At 37.2% G+C, this 18,551-nt stretch overlaps 1 protein-coding gene across 7 annotated transcripts in view; it reads right to left on the bottom strand.

Moving 5' to 3' along the window:
- Nucleotides 1-3,415: 3,415 nt before the first annotated feature.
- CFAP69 (cilia and flagella associated protein 69) overlaps nt 3,416-18,551 on the bottom strand; it is a 28,372-nt gene continuing 13,236 nt past the window's right edge. For all 7 annotated transcript variants that reach the window (XM_068934769.1, XM_068934772.1, XM_068934771.1 and 4 more), the window contains 12 exons: nt 18,273-18,489; nt 17,897-18,061; nt 16,478-16,596; nt 15,901-16,019; nt 14,668-14,749; nt 13,477-13,669; nt 12,628-12,765; nt 10,330-10,406; nt 9,133-9,327; nt 8,048-8,134; nt 5,763-5,867; nt 3,416-3,780 (listed from right to left, as the gene is read on the bottom strand). In XM_068934769.1, the coding sequence (XP_068790870.1) occupies nt 3,604-3,780; nt 5,763-5,867; nt 8,048-8,134; nt 9,133-9,327; nt 10,330-10,406; nt 12,628-12,765; nt 13,477-13,669; nt 14,668-14,749; nt 15,901-16,019; nt 16,478-16,596; nt 17,897-18,061; nt 18,273-18,489 (1,674 nt within the window). In that variant the 3' untranslated portion in view covers nt 3,416-3,603. The remainder of the gene's footprint in view (nt 3,781-5,762; nt 5,868-8,047; nt 8,135-9,132; nt 9,328-10,329; nt 10,407-12,627; nt 12,766-13,476; nt 13,670-14,667; nt 14,750-15,900; nt 16,020-16,477; nt 16,597-17,896; nt 18,062-18,272; nt 18,490-18,551) is intronic.

Below are 18,551 nucleotides of genomic sequence, written 5' to 3'. Positions count from 1 at the left end.
CTTTCACAAAACTGCTCTTTTCCTATGCATTCACCAAGGTAAATTAGGGAATCTAATCTATTCTTGTCCTTCCAGGCAACACCACAGTTGTCTCATGCACAAATTGGTTTGAAAGAGGGAGTGATTGGCTTGAGATCTGCTCCCTTTACAAGATACCGTACAGCATGGGTAAGCTAATACCAGGAGATTAACCATCTAGATAACCCACTTCTCCTGTGCACAGAAAACCTGATAACAAACTGGGACACTCAGAGATGCGGGCTGTTCTCTGCTTTACTCCTTTGCAACACAGTTTGTTCAGAGCCCATTACGGTCTAGCCCTTTGTGAGATGCCAGCTGGGTTTCATTATTATAGAAGACAGTACGCATCACTCAAAAATAGTAGTCATGCATTAACAGCTCATATACCTCCTTAAGTAACAAGAAATCCACTACATACAATGCCTAGCTCATATATGGTGCATAACATATCCAACAGTGCTCATAGGTTTGTTAATGTTCACCTAAGTTGAATACAATATTGAAATGATTCTTACGAAATATTTCTCTTAGAGTATTCTAGAGAGGATATAAAAGAAGTTAGAAATTTCTCTCATTCATGAATATCACTGTAAGATCCTGATCTCACACATATTTTAAGTACAACTCTTCTTTCGAGCAAAAATAGAGTCATGACACATCCAAAACCAGCAGCTTCAGAAAATGACAAATCATGATGAGTGGCTATTTGAGAGCCATCTTTCAACCTGTTCCTGTGATATTCAGTTTATAAATCAGTATTTTATTGTCTTATAACAAATAGAGTTTCAACTGTCATACAACCATATATGTTTCCCTTGTTCATGACTACAAAAGAAATTATTTTTCACCTACAGAAATGTAAAACTGTAGTGACTTTAAATGTAGCGTTTCATGCTCGTTTCTAATAGATTGATCTTTGAGTTGAATGCCAGAGCAAGGTATCCTATATATATTTTTAAATCCCCATCTTTCCTGTGCTGTACACCTTTGTTCTCTTTAGTTTTCTGTAGGAGACAAGGGTGTTTAGCTTCTTGCATAATTTGCTCCAGAATGCTCAAACAGGTGATGTGCGGTGGGATTGCCGCACTGGAATTCTTGTAGAAGGTGTCCTAGACTAGCTGCAACTATGCAATATTGAATACACATCTTGTAAGACGAGTTTAAGGTCCAAGTTCAATACATTTGATCAATAAACATAAAAATCAATCTGGAAGAGACTTGGAAAATTGCCTGATCCCTCACAATACCCCAGTGATGGAGATGCCACCACCTCAGTCCTGTGCAATGCACAACTATCTTTACTATTAAAACATTTGTTTCCTAACATCTATCCTGAACCTGCACTGCCGCTCCTTACCCATTGTGCAACCTGAAAGAGAAAAGAACTCATTCCTGCCTGCCCCCTTCAGACTGGTGACCTTTTTAGCTGGTGGATTCTCAGGAGAAACTTGTGCTAGACCTTTTGTGTGTGCGTGTGTGTGTGTGTGTGTGTTTGTAATGCAATGGAGGTTTAAGAGAACCAGTTACCTGCCAGTGACATTGGAGTGCCTGTAACCAAAGCACAGTGCACGTGTGGGAGGAACGCTGTGGGGCTCACTCTGCTCCTGATTTAAAATTGTTACAGAAGCATCAATATATGCTGATTTCCACTTAAAAGATCATACTATATCCATACAGTGGCCACACTGCACTGCTGTACTTTTGCTCAGAAATTGGAAGGACTTGCATGCGAGTCCTGAACGTGCATTTCGAAAAAACAGAGCAGTGCCTTGCTGTTAGCAATAATGTGTCACCCACACATTTGCATATATGCAAACTTATATTAAAAAAATTGTAAATGACACACCCTTCGTTCTTCTAGCCAAAAATGTATTTTTCAGTTGTGAAAGACAATTAAGCATACTTTCTTGTGGCCCCAGCATATAGATACATTTTCATATTGTCTATGACACCTATAAAGCAGGATAGTAGATGAAGAGTTGTGTCAAAGAAATACAAATATAACTGAGCAATCTTTACCTGACACACAAGACTTCAGTTAGTAAAGCTCTATATACTTTAGCTTATCTTTCTGGCATGCAGAAAGCACACGCAGGCTTGTTTAACAAAACATCCTTAAATGTTATGCAGATGAATTTGGGAAAAAAAAGTCACAACAAAGCCAGGTTATACTTAAAAATTTTCAATGAGCAAAGCGCAAACATAAAAATGAAATAAAATTAGCACAGTTTAATTTAATTTCTCTAACTTTAAGTAATAGATGGCTGTCTTACTTTACAATGCAATGTTTAACAAACCTGTTCATGAGAAAATGCTTCTGATTTCTGGAAACTAAACCTGTTGAGATGTTTCTAAAGTTTAAGTGCCATCCCATATGGCTGCTTTGTTTTATGCCATTATTTCCTATGGATTCTTTTTATAGAAATGAAGTAGATAATTCTTGAACAAAAATCTCTGCCTTCATTTTTAATCCGGGCACTGCTACTTCTTGTCATAGGAACAAACATATTGTGAAGAAAAACTAATACACGTGCAGCCTATCCCTCTTCCAGGAAGTAAAAAGGGCAGTTCAAAACCAAGTTCTACGTGATTACCTCAAATTTATTTCCAGTCTTTTAAGGTTGCTTTTAACAAAATGAAAACTTGAACTTTTTCTCAAAAGGCTCCTTATATGCATAAGCAACAGACCACATACAACAACTTGTATGTCATAAAACACCTTGCAATGTCACTGCAATTTATGCCATACTGCTGGACAGTAACTAATTTTAAAATGAGATAATGGCCTCAGGAAATCCTGCTCTATCAATGCATCTCTCACCAAATTCTGGCTATGCCCTAGTTAGGGAAGGAGATAACACCTCAGAAACAGTCGTCTATAGAAAACAGCTTCTTCTATGAGGTTTTTGTTGGTATTCTAGAGATGCTACGGTGGAATAGGTAGTTTTCATCAGAGGGAATATGGGCAATAATCCATGAAATAATTAGAACAGTAAGATTAGTTAAAGAGTTGTGAGAAATCCATGAAGAGCAGGATATTTCAGCAGGTCACCACAACAGGCTTACAGAAACTGTTAACACAAACCAGCTTCTTAGTGAGTCTTTAGCTGCAAACTGAGAGAACAGAATTCAGAAATCCTGATGCTAAAGGCAGCAGTTCAAGAAACAAAACGGACTTGGACAAACACCACGCGGGTACAGCATCCAAAAGAATGAACTAATGTATTTAGGTGAAGGTTCGTCAGCCTGCTCAAAGAAGGCGATTCTTACACTGCAATGTGTAGAGAGTGTTACTTTTGTCAACAAAAGAGGGAAATCTAAATAGTAGACGTACTGATAGTGGATCAGGGTAACCTGACACTAGCACACAAAATTATCAGACGCAACACACCTTTGGACCATACTGTGTGAGATACTTTATTAATAAACCATCACTATGTTTGCATTAGTGTAAGACAAAAAATAATTTTACTCTTAAGAACTTCTATGCAGTTTATTAAAGCTTTACAAATAGACTGTATCCTGTATCTGAAATACACATAATGTTAACTAAAAAATTAAAAGCACTGTTCAGAATAATATTTATTTTACTGATACCGAATTTTTCTTGAATGAGTCCAACATTTTAACTCTTTTGATCTTTTTTAAGGCTCCTCCATGAACAGAGAGCTTTCTAAGAGCAAGGTCTGTATCAGCCAGTGGCCCTCCAACTAATTGAGGAGGTGTACTTTCTACGGTTACTAAGCAACCAGATCCAATCTGAAAAACAAAACAAATCAATTGCTTGACATTCGTGTTAGTATTTAAAATACGATGAGAGTTAAATTATGAGCTGATCTCTTGAAAATATTTTTCAGTGGGTGGAGATGCATGTTGAGGTTTCCTAGGTCCACTCAAACTACCCTCTGTACTAAAATCACAAGTTGTTCCCATCAATAAAAAAGAAGAGAGTGTTTTCTCAGCAAGTACCCTTATGCACTTTTCTTTTAGGCCTTCATGTCTGATCTTCAGAATAGACAAAAAGAAAATCAAGCCTTTATTACAGGAGATGTTTGCTGTGCAATGTATTCTGCTATTGGGATTTGTACATAATATTATTCACAGTTTTTGTTCTCAGATTTTCATTATACCTTAGTACTTAGAGAAAGAGAGAGAGAGAAAAAGAGAGAGAGACAGACAGAGGGGCAAGCGTGTGTGCAAGTGCTTATCTCAGTCTGCAATTGCCTGAACCCACTGCTCCAGGAAAAACGCAAGCTGCCAAGACTGAAGGAGATATACATTTTTCAGTCTCATTACTATTTTTTATACTGAACATGTTCAGGCCTTCGAATAAAAATCCTTGAGTGACAACTCTATCTTCTAACCATGATCTGCTAAAACAAACAGTGCAACTCTTTGAGCACATGTGGCTTGTGTTTAATTATATGATCTTGATTTGTTGGCAATAAGCACCTTAGCTAATGAAGATGTTTAGCAGAGAGAGAAAAACGACCGGTTCATGAAAAAAATGCCAGCAGGAGCTGTCACTTGTAATTCTTCCATGCAAGGTAGCTAAGGAATTTTATCTGATGTTGCTGATGAGTTCATTTTCTTAATATATTCCTTCAAAATGCACTAACCTCTTCCTTGTTTCTGTCTACAGCTGCGGAAGCATTGATTATAGAACTATGAAGATACTTTCCTGTTAAATCCTCTCTCTCCAAAGAAGTGAATAATCTTGTCTTGAGGCCCAAGACTCTAATGCAAAAATCCAGCTATGTATTTCTCTCTGCTAACCGTTTCCAGAATACTGGTGTTTGTATCTAAACTTTTCAGATTCTTTCTGTAAAATATACCTGATGAACAGTCATACCGGCACATCCATGCACCTAAATCTTTTTTCTACATCATTTCCACATCTATTCCACATCATCTTACATTCACAGATGTGTCCCTTCATATGTGTTCATATAAGTTTAGAGCAAAGATAATTTTCCTGCTCCAGCACTCTGAAATCATCCCCTTTCTTTATATCATCCCTTTTCTTTACCCCAGCTTGTCAAACCTCAACATTCAGTTACACTGTTACACCCCTTGTATCTTTTCATGCTTAAATTAAGAGATAGAAACGAGAAAAAAAAAATTCCCTGCAGATGTAATGGATGGCTCATCTGCAAACACTCAGGCAACTAGAAAGGACACCTTTACTGATTGTATTAGGCATTGCACAGATTTACCCAGTACTAAATGAAAAAGGTCTTGATCTCAAGCATGGTTTTTAGGAAAGGCTTTCCCGTAAGAGGTCCTTGTCAAGTAACATAGGGACCATCTTGCTCACGCTTTTTTCTGAGTAACTTTCAGATCTGATTCTCATTCTGACCAACCGCTTGTTGTTAGGATATATAAGAAGGGGGAAGTGGTGCTTGGCCATCATACTGGATACATTGCCTTGTGCATACATCTAAAAATAAGATGGAGGTAATTCCTCTACTAAGAGTTTTTGCAGCATGTTTTCATAGTCTTTGTAGGCTTAATTAGTAAGATATACGGAGATATAAAAGACTTTTTGTTAGTGCCTTTTCCTGCAGACATTGATTCTTTTCATCCCTAAAGAACTTTCAGCTACAGGAGATAAAGATTCTCTCTTACATGCTTGCAGTTTGTCAGCATAAAAATCAACAGAAAGCATAAGGAGCAGCACATATACAAGCAGAATAAACCCTATTTATGAAAATAAATCAATGTAATTTGGGATTACTTACTGTTGTACCAAGGCCTTTAATATCAGTAGAATGGACTGCTACGTTCTGGGACTTTGATTTAGATCTGGAAGCCTTTATTGACTTTTCCTGAAGCCTTTTTGCTTTCTAAAGAAAGTTGAAAAAACAAACAAACTCCAAATTATTTTAATTAGAATGAATTATATCATTTGCACCTGTTAGATAAAATGCAAATAATATAACAAAATTAGAGGCATAATTTCTACTGGGCTTTAATAGTAAGTACCACTATCAGGAATATAATGAGTAGAAGATTCATCCTAAATTGAATAAGTTTATGCACATACAACAAAAAATTATGTATCAGATAAGAGCGGCCACTAACATTCTGTCTTTCTATTGGTATCTTTCAATTCTGATGGCCAATTATTAATTTTTAATGTTAATATTAATAAATTAATTTTTTTTTAAAATGGAAGTATTCAACTGACCCAAATTCCATTTTATAGGATATTTCATTAGCAAAAAAACAACTACATAGTTTCATTAAGATGAGGAAATACAATTTCACAACACAGAAACATAGCTTAATTTAGATTGAGAAGAACCTCTGATCATCTGCCTCGTTCAGATATGGTGGGATTATGCCCTGGTTGTTGAGGGCGCTGCCTGTGCTGGGGTTGCCCTTGACTCATGCCTCATTTCTTCTGGTGGAACCACCCTGAACTTGCTGCTCCTTTTGAGCATTCCTCAAACTCGGCAAACTCAGCTCTCTCAGACTCTTCTTGCATGTCATGTGCTCCAGGCCCCTAATCATTTTAGTGGTCATCTGCTGCACTCCCTCCCTCTGGTTTGTGACTCTGTCTTGTACTGGGGGCCTGAAAACAGAATAAGCATACATGGCTTCTCAAGCGCCAGAAAGGAATAATCACTTCCATTCTTTCTAAATCAGCCTGGTATGCTGTTAGCCTTCATCTCCACAAGGGCACACTGTTGACTCATGCTCAACTCATCATCTCTCAGGATCCCGAGAGCTGCTACGCCACCAGTTGTTCCCTAGCAGGTAGTGATGCATGGGGATGTTATTCCATCCCAGGAGCAAGACTTCTCATTTTCCTTTCAGCTTAATGAGTTTTTTGTCAGCCCATCCCTCCAGCTTGTCAAGGTCCTTCTGAATGGCAGCAGTACTTGCTAACATACGGATTGCTTCCTCTAGTTTAGTGTCACCCATGAACTTTGATGAGCGTGCCTTGTGATCCACTACCCAGGCCATTAGTGAAGTTGTTAAACAGTATCAACTCTACTACTAACCTTAGGAACATCATCCATAACTGGCTGCCAATTAGGTTTAATCACTGACCACTGTCCTTTGAGCACAACTGTCCATCCAGTTCTTCATCTAACTTGTAGTCAGTGTCTCCCCAATTTGGCTACAAGGATGCTATGCAAGACTGTTGAAAATCCTACTAAAGTCAAGGTAAGTGATATCCACTACTCTCCCCTCATCCATAGAGCTAATAATTTTATCACAGAAAGCAACCAAACTGGCTGGGCTTGAAAGGTCTTTGGTAAATCCATGCCAGTGGTTCCCAATCACCTTTTTGTCCTTCACGTGCCTAGAACAGTTTCTAGGAGGATTTGCCCCATAATCTTTCCAAGGACTGAGTTGCCACTAACCAGCCTGGAATTCCCCAAATCTTTTTTCTGGGCCTTTCTAATTTCTAATTCTACCATAGATCCTTAGCACAAGCCAGGAAGGTTACCTTACATTACAAAAATTATTCTCCTTTGCATGTCCTTTGGGAAATGAAGAATCTCAGCTGCAGAACATTTCTTTAAGTTTGACTTTATTCATTTGCTAACTTATGCTGGTTGTCTAACTGGCATTCTAATATTTTATGCTATTTGGAAACATGTAACTATGGCTAAAAGAAACTCCTTTCATCATAAGATACTTCCTATCCTGAAAGATGTCCGCTGTACTACAAAAGGAGATGAAGTATTAGGAAAAATAAAGAAAAGTAAGAACAATCAGCTTTTTAGTTTCAGCTCTCTCAGGACAGCTACATTTCAATATATCCAATTGTAAGTGCATAAACAATGCTGATGCCTAAGTTGTGATTGTAGAATAGAAGAGTGGAAGACTCGGAGATTGCATAGCTTTGCCAGTAAAGCCTGTTGTTCATTCTACTGTCTTTATGTGAATATAAAATCTAGTATAGCTTCTACTTGAATTATCCTCATAATTAAGAAATGTGTTTGGGACTTCCTATTTATTATAGCTACACGGTGAACATAAGTTGCTCTTCATCACTCAACTTTCTTACCTTCAGTGCCTCATAGTTCGATGTCCGAGTCAAGAAGTTTTCCCAAGATTTATTTACCATTTCCCTCTGCTTATGGATGGCTTGAATCTGTAATGTGAATGAGGTTTAGGTGATGTAACATATTCCTATTGCCATTAGCTCTCCTGAATTCTTTCCTTGTGTTGTTTGGACAGTTCACTCAGCTCTGCCCCTTTAGTTTGCCTCTCTCACCCGAGGTTGGATGAAAACGCTGTAGTGCTGCGCTCGTCTTCTAAAAATTTCAATCATGCCCTGCCTTTAAACACAAGACCTGCCTTTTCTGTTGCAAAATAATTTTCCCCTCCTCTAACAGAGATGTTGAAATAGCCCCTGCTCTTTCAGAAATATTTCCTGTACATTCTCATTCTCAAGCGCTGAATAACAGAGATGGAATCCATTCTGGTGACAAAAGTGCATATAATGCATGACATGTCCCCCAAAACACTAGCACAGGATTTTAGACAGCTGGGCCAACTGATCTTATTTCTTAGAACGGGGCAGAGGATGAGACAGTAGATGTGTGAACATGCCAAATCCTTGCCTTATAACCAAAGCTAGACACCAAAGCTTATACCCCACTCATTCTCAGCATTCCGGGAAACGCAAAGCCCTGGTTTCTGAAATAATGAATCTTGAATACTCAACCAGCAGAGCTTAACTGAAATTACAAGAGAGGCTTATGTTTCATTTTGAGAAACAGATCTAGTTGCAACGATTACTTTAAATTCTCATCCAGTACAGATGAAACACAGGTGCAACTTTTATAGTAACAAAGTGATCACTTGTCATTATACCATTGCTGATGCTTCACTGCTTATACTGCTTCCTTTACGATGCTGCTTCATTTTTTTCATGTTACTCTCTAAATATTGGCACAATTATACAAATTGAGAGAACTGAGGTTAACCTAATTTTTAAAATTACAACTTTACTGTTGAGACAGATTAAAAATATCTTAAAATAATGCACATATATAGGATTCTGATCAAGATACAGTAAGAAAATCTTTTACGAGATTTTCTTGTAAAACAATTTACACGGGCTTTGTATAAAATTCTTTATTTTACCTTTGCATAAGCCTTTTCCTCCTCTTGGAGTTCTTGATGCTGTTGATTTTCGAGCATTTCAGTCTGAAGAGCAGCAATCATTCCTCCAACATCTTCGGATACCTCTGAAATAACTTTCAAGGCATCCTCATCTGAAGTAACGGGCCTGAATTCTTTTTTTAATTCTTCACATAGTTCCCTCCAAACCTCTCCAACCTGTGTGAAACATGCAGAACACTATTTGATATTTATTTCTTATTTCTATTCCAGTAATTCAAAATATCATACAGAAATAATCTCTCTCCTTATTGTTGTTTTGTTTTCCAGAATTGTTACGCAAGCTTAGACTTTTGTTACACTATGCCAAATTCATTCACTGTTATCCTCCCTAAGCTCTTCAAGCTTGACTCTGCAAAGGAGTAACAGGAATGCCAAAGAGCGTGGAAACGCAGAAGAAAAACAGATAGATCCCATATTACAGGAGCAAAATGTTGTGTTTTCATGGCTTCTTCAGTAAAATCTCAAATTGCGCATGTTACCAGAGCAAACCGTAACATGAAGCAAAAATGGAACTTGGAACTATCAACTAAAGATCCGATCAAGCTCTCACAGACTTTGTTCCAAGCAAAAGATCAGCATAAATTGAAGCATATTTTCAGTAGGATGGCCCCTTCAAAGCCTGTCACCCTATTCTTATTTCTTGTAGCCACAGTTGTATAACTCCAAGTTTTGATAGTATGGATGAATAGTGCATGTGGACACAAAGAGAAGGCATGGAAAGATCCCTTATCAAAATGTGCATTTAAAGCCATTTTCAATACCAAAAAGCTACATAAATTGTCCTGCTGCGCAAAGGGGCAGTCTTGCTCTCCAGCCCTTCCCCAGTTGCTTAGTCCCATCCTTGCACATTCCTATTTCTGGAGCTGGCAAATAGAGACAACTTTTTTTTTTCCTGAGTTATTTTTAACTGGCATTGGTTTCTGGTCAGATTCACTACCCAGTCACAAACACTTGTAGTAGCACAAAGGAAGAGTCTGGAGATTGTTGGAACAATGGAGGTGGGATTATTTCTTTTGATGGTAACTCTGGCTCCTACTCCCTGTGAAACTACGGGGGACTTGTTTAGCTATTGAAAGGTTATATTTGTTGTGTCCTGAGATGTATTTGCTGTTTTTGCAAACACAGAGACAGTATTAGTATTTTTTCCACAATACTCACTTTAAAGTCAAGATAACGACGTATGATAGCAAGCGTGACAAAATCCTTAGCAGACAAGCCAGGTAAATTTTCAAAACCTAAAAGAACATTAGTCATCTCAGTATTATCAGCATGATCTATTTATCTTAAAATATAACATTCTAAACAAGATACTGTCTTATTTGTCATATAATCACATGCAAAGTCTTCATCATATGTACATAAGTAAGTCACTCCAATCCTGAGCAGGCCTTTGAGGAAAAAGTAACCGTTTACTCTGTAACAGATTCACTCCACACTAATTCTTTACTTGTGAGTAGCTCCAGTGACCTTCCAATCACTTGTAAAGCCAGGACAGCACTGCATTTGCTATGCTTTTGAGCGTTTGTTCTTCCATTTAAAGCAGATAAACAGTTAAGTCCATTGGTCACTGTTTTTAAAGAAGCAATTCAGCACAAACATACTTTGCTTTAGCTGCAAAGTAGCCAACAGGAGAATTGTATTTGTTTCAAGGCTGGGTAATGAGGGTCGTCTTCATTTCATAGACCTGCACGCCTTGAGCATGATGACTCCATGTTTTAAAAAATATTTCTAAGTACATAAAAGAATAAGGAAGAGCATGCTGTATGTCAATTATACTCAAAAATTTTTTGCAACTATATCTAAATAGTATATCAAATCTCTGTACAGATTTCATTATACCATTTGTGTAGTAACTGGGAATGTAGCACATACTTATTAGAGTATGATTGTATCACATTTTGAAGTTAAGAAATGCCATAGATACAGGTAGACTAACACTAGCTTTCTGGATTGTCATGTCACAGGCTGTTACAAATCATGACTTCACTAAAAATTATAAAAATCTATCCTTTTTTTTATTATCCACTTCCATGTCATTTCAGTACTTCACAGCAGACATTACAATCTACATAAGTATATGGAGCTATGTGTGAATATAAGAGAAAGCTGGAACATAGGCTCATGCCTTTTTGCTTCAAAGTAAAGTAAGAAATTCAGCTGTGATCCAGCGTTTAATATAATTAACACTAACATAAGAACCTGGGCTACAAGAGAGAAAGAACTGGCTATGGGTTATTAGAGAAACTAAAGATGTTTTCAAATCAGTTGGGACTGAGGAAATCCACCCTAGGGTATTCAGGGAACTGGTTGAAGCAATCTCAGAAGTTTGAACCTGTAGGGGACAGACTGGAAAAGAACAAACACAATACCTATTTTTTAAAAGAACAAAAGGAGGAGCCAGAGAATACTGGTTAAGTTCAGTTCTTGAAAAAGACTGAAACACATAATTAAACAAATAATGTTTATGCAGCTAAACAGTAACAATGAAAACATTAATAGAAAACATGAATTATTAAAAACAAACCGTGTCAATCAATCTAATTTTTGTTTACAGCTAGGTAAGAAGCCTTATGAATGCTGAAGAGTTTATAATTATCTAAACCTTCAGTTCAGGTTTTTAGGTGAGGGTGTAATGCATATTCATATTCAGTGTGCAAATAACAAATTAAGAAAGACTGCAGCATATCGAAGGAAAAGATTAGAATATAAATTGGTCTTGCAAATTTGAAAAAGTATCTGAAAATACAGGATGTAGTTCAGTAAGAACATATACAAAGTAGGAGTAGTAATCTGTACAAATCCAGGGTGGTACTTTACTGGGGGCTGTACAAGATCACAAATCAAATGAGTAAACAATATCATGCCACTGGGAATATACCAATCATTAATATTAATGTTAGAACCGACAAATTGAGTGATATAGTTCTATTTGGCTGTGGTGGGGCTTCAGCTGGAGTATTTTGTGCTGTTTGGGAATGCTACAACTCAGGAAGAATATGAACCAATTGGAAAGACACAAGAGAAAATAAAAAACCAAAACCAATGACAATGACCAGAGGTTATTCTGGAAAATGAGATTTGTGAGTAAACGTTGCAAAAATTAGGTCACCTTAATCCAGAGAAGACAGATTGAAATGAAACATAAGAGTATTCGAATACGTGAAAAGCAAGTGTTCTGAGTGGGAAAGCAAATTACAGCAAATTTTAAGCAAATTTTAGGTTTGATTCTAGAAAAATCTCCCTTATGGTAAGAAGAGTAAAGCATTGAGGAGGTCATGAAAATCCTCATCAATAGATGCTTTTAAGAACAGGATGAACAAGCATCCATTAATAACAAAATATTGACCATGTACCTCAAGATTTCCTTTCATCTTATTTAACAGTGATTTTATTGTCAGTAACCAAGTTTGGATTAATGACAGGTATGACACTGAGGAGGCAATTCATTTGTCTTACCTAGTTTGCATAATAATGAATACAGTTTTGCCCTCATGTTTTCCGAAATCTCTACGATGGCAAAGCTAGGACAGTTGGCAGGCATGGGGATGACCTCTTGCTGTTTCTGGAAGCTGCTAACAATAGGTCTCTTCATGTCTAATAATTTCAAAACACAAAACAGTAGTAGAAGGAGGAGGAAGAAGTGCTATGTCCCCAAAGTTACTAAACGTGGAGGAAATGGCATCTGTGTAAATAAAGCATAAGGATCTTTAGCAGGCTGCTGCTGAAGTGTTCTTTCCCAGGATGCCTTCTGCGAAAGAAGCTAGTTCCATCTTACTTTTTGCATACTAACGTGAATCATTTCCACAGTTTGGCATGGAATTCAAGCATAACTTGGGCCAGAAAACACTAACTACCATGACTAAAGATTTATGATACCATAACATTCCCCTTGCTTCTTTTTACAAAGTATACAAAAGTAAAATGTCATCATTTTGCTGGGGAAGCTCTCCAGAAAAATACCTACAAATAAACCTAGAATTGGGATGAAGGAAAATTCTGTTAAGAAACACAATTAATACACAGATGAAAAATTAAATGGCTTAATTGTCCACCATTAAAAAGGCAGTTCAGGACGTTAGTCATGGTTCTGTTGCTCAGCTAATGTAGAAAACGCCATCTAGTGGCAAAACTAACAAAATACCTTATAAGGATATATATGGATTTGGTCAAAACTATAGCATAATGCTGTAACTATCATAATTTACTGTCATCAGGACTCAGCTGGCAAAAGTGGACACTGTATTCCATTTTGCTTTATTCAGTGTTACTGTTCACAAACTGTTTCACATTTATCATAGAGCTTACCAACAATCCTTCCATACTGATCACGTTTGACTCCTAGCTCCAACTCCTCTTGTCTCCATAACTGTATTAGAAGGTTAGCTGCTGTTTGATCCTTCTCTCCACGCCAGGCATTGATGTGAGAAGTGGTTTTAGGGTTGTCACAAAATTCAACCAGAATTCCAAGAATTATATTGCACAGGTTCTTTTGCTTCAACTTATCGAAGGAAAAAGGAAAAAATGTTTTAAGTTGCCCCTAACACAGTGAAAGTTTTCCAAAGAAAGTAAGAAAAGCCCTGTAATAAGAAATCAAGTAATTACAAGCCTTTCATCACAACTATTTGTACAAAACTGCTGTATAAACTTGTAAATCTCTCAGGTTTCTGCAATCTTGCCATAAATCAACGGCTATGAGGGGAACAGGTGTACGATCATAAAAGTTAAAAATACCTGGGTGTGGAGCTATATGACACACGTGCCTCCAGGCTAACATGTTGGACAACTGAAGTTTCTGGGGAATGTATTGCTACCAAGGTTTTTTGTGTAAGAAAAACTCAGAAGGCAGTGGCTGAGCAGTACTACGGAGCATCTGTTCTATTTTGTGACGTGATCTGTTAGAAGCAGGGGAGAGTAGGAGAGAGTCTGCATCTTTGCACTGCAACGGCATCAGAGGCTGGCAGCGTGGCTGGCGAGAATACGGGAGGAATGGAACAAGCAAGGAGCACGCTTCATGAGAGGTGATATGCCTGTGCCAGCTGCATATCCAAGACCCATAAAAATAGCTATACATCCTAGCTGCACGTACAAGTAACGTTTTAAACATCAGGACTTGTAAAGCCTTTCAGTACGTACTAGCTCTGTTCTTGCTGACTTCCATATGAAGAACTTAGGTGCTTTTCTGAACAGAACTGTCATCCTAAGTGAAAGTATGGTTTGAATTTTCTGTTAAAAAAGACTATTTTGAAAATTAATTTAAAATTACATTGGTCAAATACTTATTTTTTTTAAAAAAAAGATACATGGAAAATCTGTCCAATCATTTCTGAGCAGATATTCTGGTGTGTGGTTACCTTCCTATCTCAGGGAATTACAGACATTGGCCTTCATGTTATTACTGTAATAATTCTAGAAGATACCATGACAAAAAAATTGGCAATGTTCCATGCTTGTTATACTGCTGTTTTATTCTGCAACAACAATAATAGAAATACCTACTGCCAACAAATCCAGGAGGAGGAAAATGCCCTGTTTTTCAAGAAAAGAATCCTCTGCAATGTAACATCCAATGATACAGGACCTTAAGTAGAAATAATTTCAGTGTTTAGAACTGCTTTTATGCTTTAAGACATCCTACAAACATCTGATTTATTTTACCAAGTTGCATTAAAAATATTTGGTATGCACTATGCTTAATACCTCTAGGGAGCGGAAAAACTGTTTCACATGCCTTTATCCGTGCATTTACAAAACCCTTTTTCATTTACACTGTATTACTAAATATAGCCCACCTGACTGCTCTTTCTTCTCCCGTGGCTGGAACCTTCCTTGTGGCAGCCCAAGAAGTTGGGCAGGTTCACAATGAATTGGATTAGAATTCAATCTAATTCAATTTCACTCATATTGGAGTTAAAGCTCAGTTAAAACTAACTCAGTAAAACAGGCTAGTATTTAGCTAGATCATGTCCCTAATCTGATTCACTGCAGACCTGCAGGAGTATTCCTGCCAGCAGGAAGGAGGGGGTGAGACATAGAAAACTGTTTGTTTTGCCAACAGTATAGGCTTCTCCCAGCTTAAAATGATCATAAAACCAGCATTCATGGCACTTCTGCTTTTTCTCTTATTTCCTCATTTCAGGATCTGGTCTGGAATGGATATTCTGCATCGCTGAGTCCAATTTTTTTCTCCTAGACAAACATATCATTTAGCTTTCTACGTATTTAACAAGTTCTGTCTTAAAATGAGCTCATTTTTGTCATCCTATGTATTGGTGTTCTAAACATCATTTCTGATAAAAAATCTTTTTTAATTTCTAGCTGAATATATAGCTAGTTTATAAACACCTGTTCTTGTGCCTATATAGTTTTTAGCTGATATCAGTCTATTCTCTCCTTGTATGTACTCTTCTAAAGCTATTTACAGACCCTAACCATGAACCTCTACTCTACGAACTCTTAGGTAACTCTGCACTGAAGCACTGGGGGGGGTTGCTCTTCTGACTGCTATGCGGGGAGTTAGCCTGTCTCACCGAGTCCCTGTCTAGGCCAGAACTCATGCAAAATATTCCATTTATAATTTCTTAACTAGTCAAACTGTATAATGGATTTTTCCACAATTTAAATAGAAGAATGGCCTACATGTGCAGAGAAAAGACCATAGCATTGCAGACCTAAAACACAAGACCTCCCCTTTTTAAGAGTTCCTCTTGCTAAGAATACTTCTTTACTAACCACAAGCAGTCCAGTGCACTGAAAAGGAGTCGAACGTGGCCTAATCCACTAAATAACTTATTCGGATCCATCTGCAAGAATGGGATAAGTATATCCACTCCTTCATAGCCAAAGAGTTCCTGTTAATTAAACATTAATTAAAGCAATATTTTTCTTAAATAATATTTACTAAACAACTACATATAATAAAATCCAGAGGAAATTGAAAATAGAAATATTTACATTGTAGTAGTTTGCCCCACTCTTTAGAGTAGGATATATTCCTTACGCTATATGTGAGAACAAGAGATTCTTAGTTCTTCCTATCTGATAACCCCATTCCTTAGCACATTTTCACATTTCCATTTTTAAAATTATGTACTAACAATTAAATACGTGAGACACTGGCTAATGGAATTCTGAATGATTTTATATTTTAACTGTCATTGTCACAGAAACCAGTTATCAGTCCTGACTTGCTAGTGATGAACTGCAACTGACATCTGTCTTTGAAGAAAAAAGAAGGAGTATCATTGAAATGAAAATGTACCACATTGTGACATTTTATGTGCACAGTATGAGGTAGAAAGATACAAACCTTTCTGTGGAGATCATTTTCACAGAGAGTAGACAGAATAAATAATATATCAGCTTGGATCTCCAGCAGAATGGCATCTTCTTTTTCCTTAGATTTGTTTGCTGCATACTTTAGGATATCTACAAAAGAATGTATTTTATACATATGAACGCCCTTCATGTAAGTCTATGTAAGTTCTGTTATAGCTATTGATTTTTTAAAAAACAAATGTACACCAAGAGATTTCTAAGGAAATCTACTCATGCTATTCAGTTTTATCTCCTGTGTTTTACGATAGCTTAGAGAAGTGCAGTCCCCTCTGATGCTGTAGTTTCACGGACCTTGCTCTTGGTGGCAGAGCTAAAGACGGTAGCTTGCACTGACTTTTGCTAGCACTTTCAGCCCCTTGTTCCTTTCTCTACGCTGCCTCTTGCACTGTGCCAGTGCAACTGGGAACAGACATGTATTGAACAGCCCTTAGTAATAAGACATGGAACTCCCTGACCTTCTCTATCATACAGCCTCACAAGCATCTGTACTGACAGTGGGAAAGCGGGAGAGACAAAATGCCACCACCCACTGCTGAGGGAATCAGCCTTGCAATCACTATCTGAAAGAGGATATTGAGACAGAGAGCTCTCCTGGGAGTAAAAAAAGTTGCCTCAATCTGATATGTAGTGTATAGTGTAAATTTTGCTTTCGCTAAAATCTGAAAGTTTTCATGGAGTTTTCACCAGAGTTCAGCTTTCAACGGGGAATATGAAATCTTTCATTTCTAGCCTTTCCATTATAATGTACTCTTTGAATTCTAAACTGTCTTACCTTTTTATTACTTCTAATATGATTTTTTTCAGAGCAGTGGAAACTTTTCATTATTGTAAGAAAAGAACCTAACATGTATCAGCACTCAAAATAACACGTAATAGTACAAATACATTACTGATCAGGAAAATGATCTAAATGAGTTACGAGAACAATGTTCTCGTAGCAGTTTTACGCTGCTTTTATCCTTCATAACACTACTCTTGTAAAATACTCTGTCTCTAATTCTCTTCTGTTCTAAAGAGGAGCTGTGGAAAGTGATACTGAGGTAGACAAGTACAAGACTACTCCTTATGGCTGGAGTTCCTAGGGGCTAACACAATGAAAATAAATAAGATGTAACAAATATTAAGTATAATAAAAGAGAGAGTAGGCACAGCTCTCACTCTGAAGTCATATATCTAGATTTTTGCTTAACTCCTTCAATTCGGTGTGTTAAAGTGTCATGATATTAAAAATCAAATCCATTGCTTCTTATATTAGTTTTTCTAGCTTATTTTTTCAGTTTTTCAGTCAAATGAGTAACGTTAAAACCATAGCATAAGAAAAAGCATGGACAAGTCCTACTGTCAACAGAAACGTATTATTGCAAGTACAGCAATACAAATTGTGCTTTACCCAGTAGTTGGCTAATTGCCCCCTGGTCACATAAATTAAGGTTCACAGCATCATCATAGAGGGACACAACAGATCTCAGCACTCTCAGACTGTAGCGCATCTGTGCAAGTTTGCTGCCACGACCACCTGTTCCATGGAAACTGTTACCTTGACCAAAGAAGGGATCTGTGGAGCAATCACAATGAATATTTTCTTTAGCAGACTGTACATATTCAGAATAATAATGTGCTAAGGAAAAAAAAATTATGGTTTACCAATGGAAATAAGTTGAAAGCAAACAAACAAAAGACTCTTTTAATGTTAGAAAGGCTTAATTAAGTCCAATTAAGCTGTGTTTTGAGGTAACTCTGTAGGAAAGACATGAACATCTACTGACCTTGGCCTACACACCACTCTAGAAATACAAGAAGGAGAGTATTCGCTTGGCAGGACAAATATTTATCTAGCAACAAGGGAGCCACTGTGGCTAAAATAGCAATTGCATGAAGCTGTAATTCTTCATATTGGGCAGCAGACCAGTCATGAAATCCAGGCTTTTGATTTGGTTTTACATAATAAAGCAAAGCTGGCATCACGTCATTTTCACTGAGAAACTGCAGAGTCAAAAGACAAAGAGAAACAAATATAGCTTACAGGTTTCACATGTAAATAAGAA

The sequence above is a fragment of the Struthio camelus genome, chromosome 2, assembly GCF_040807025.1.
Source record: "Struthio camelus isolate bStrCam1 chromosome 2, bStrCam1.hap1, whole genome shotgun sequence".
Lineage (NCBI taxonomy): Eukaryota > Metazoa > Chordata > Aves > Struthioniformes > Struthionidae > Struthio > Struthio camelus.
The sequence above is the reverse complement of the archived record's forward strand: the minus strand, read 5'-3'. Positions and strand labels throughout refer to the sequence as shown.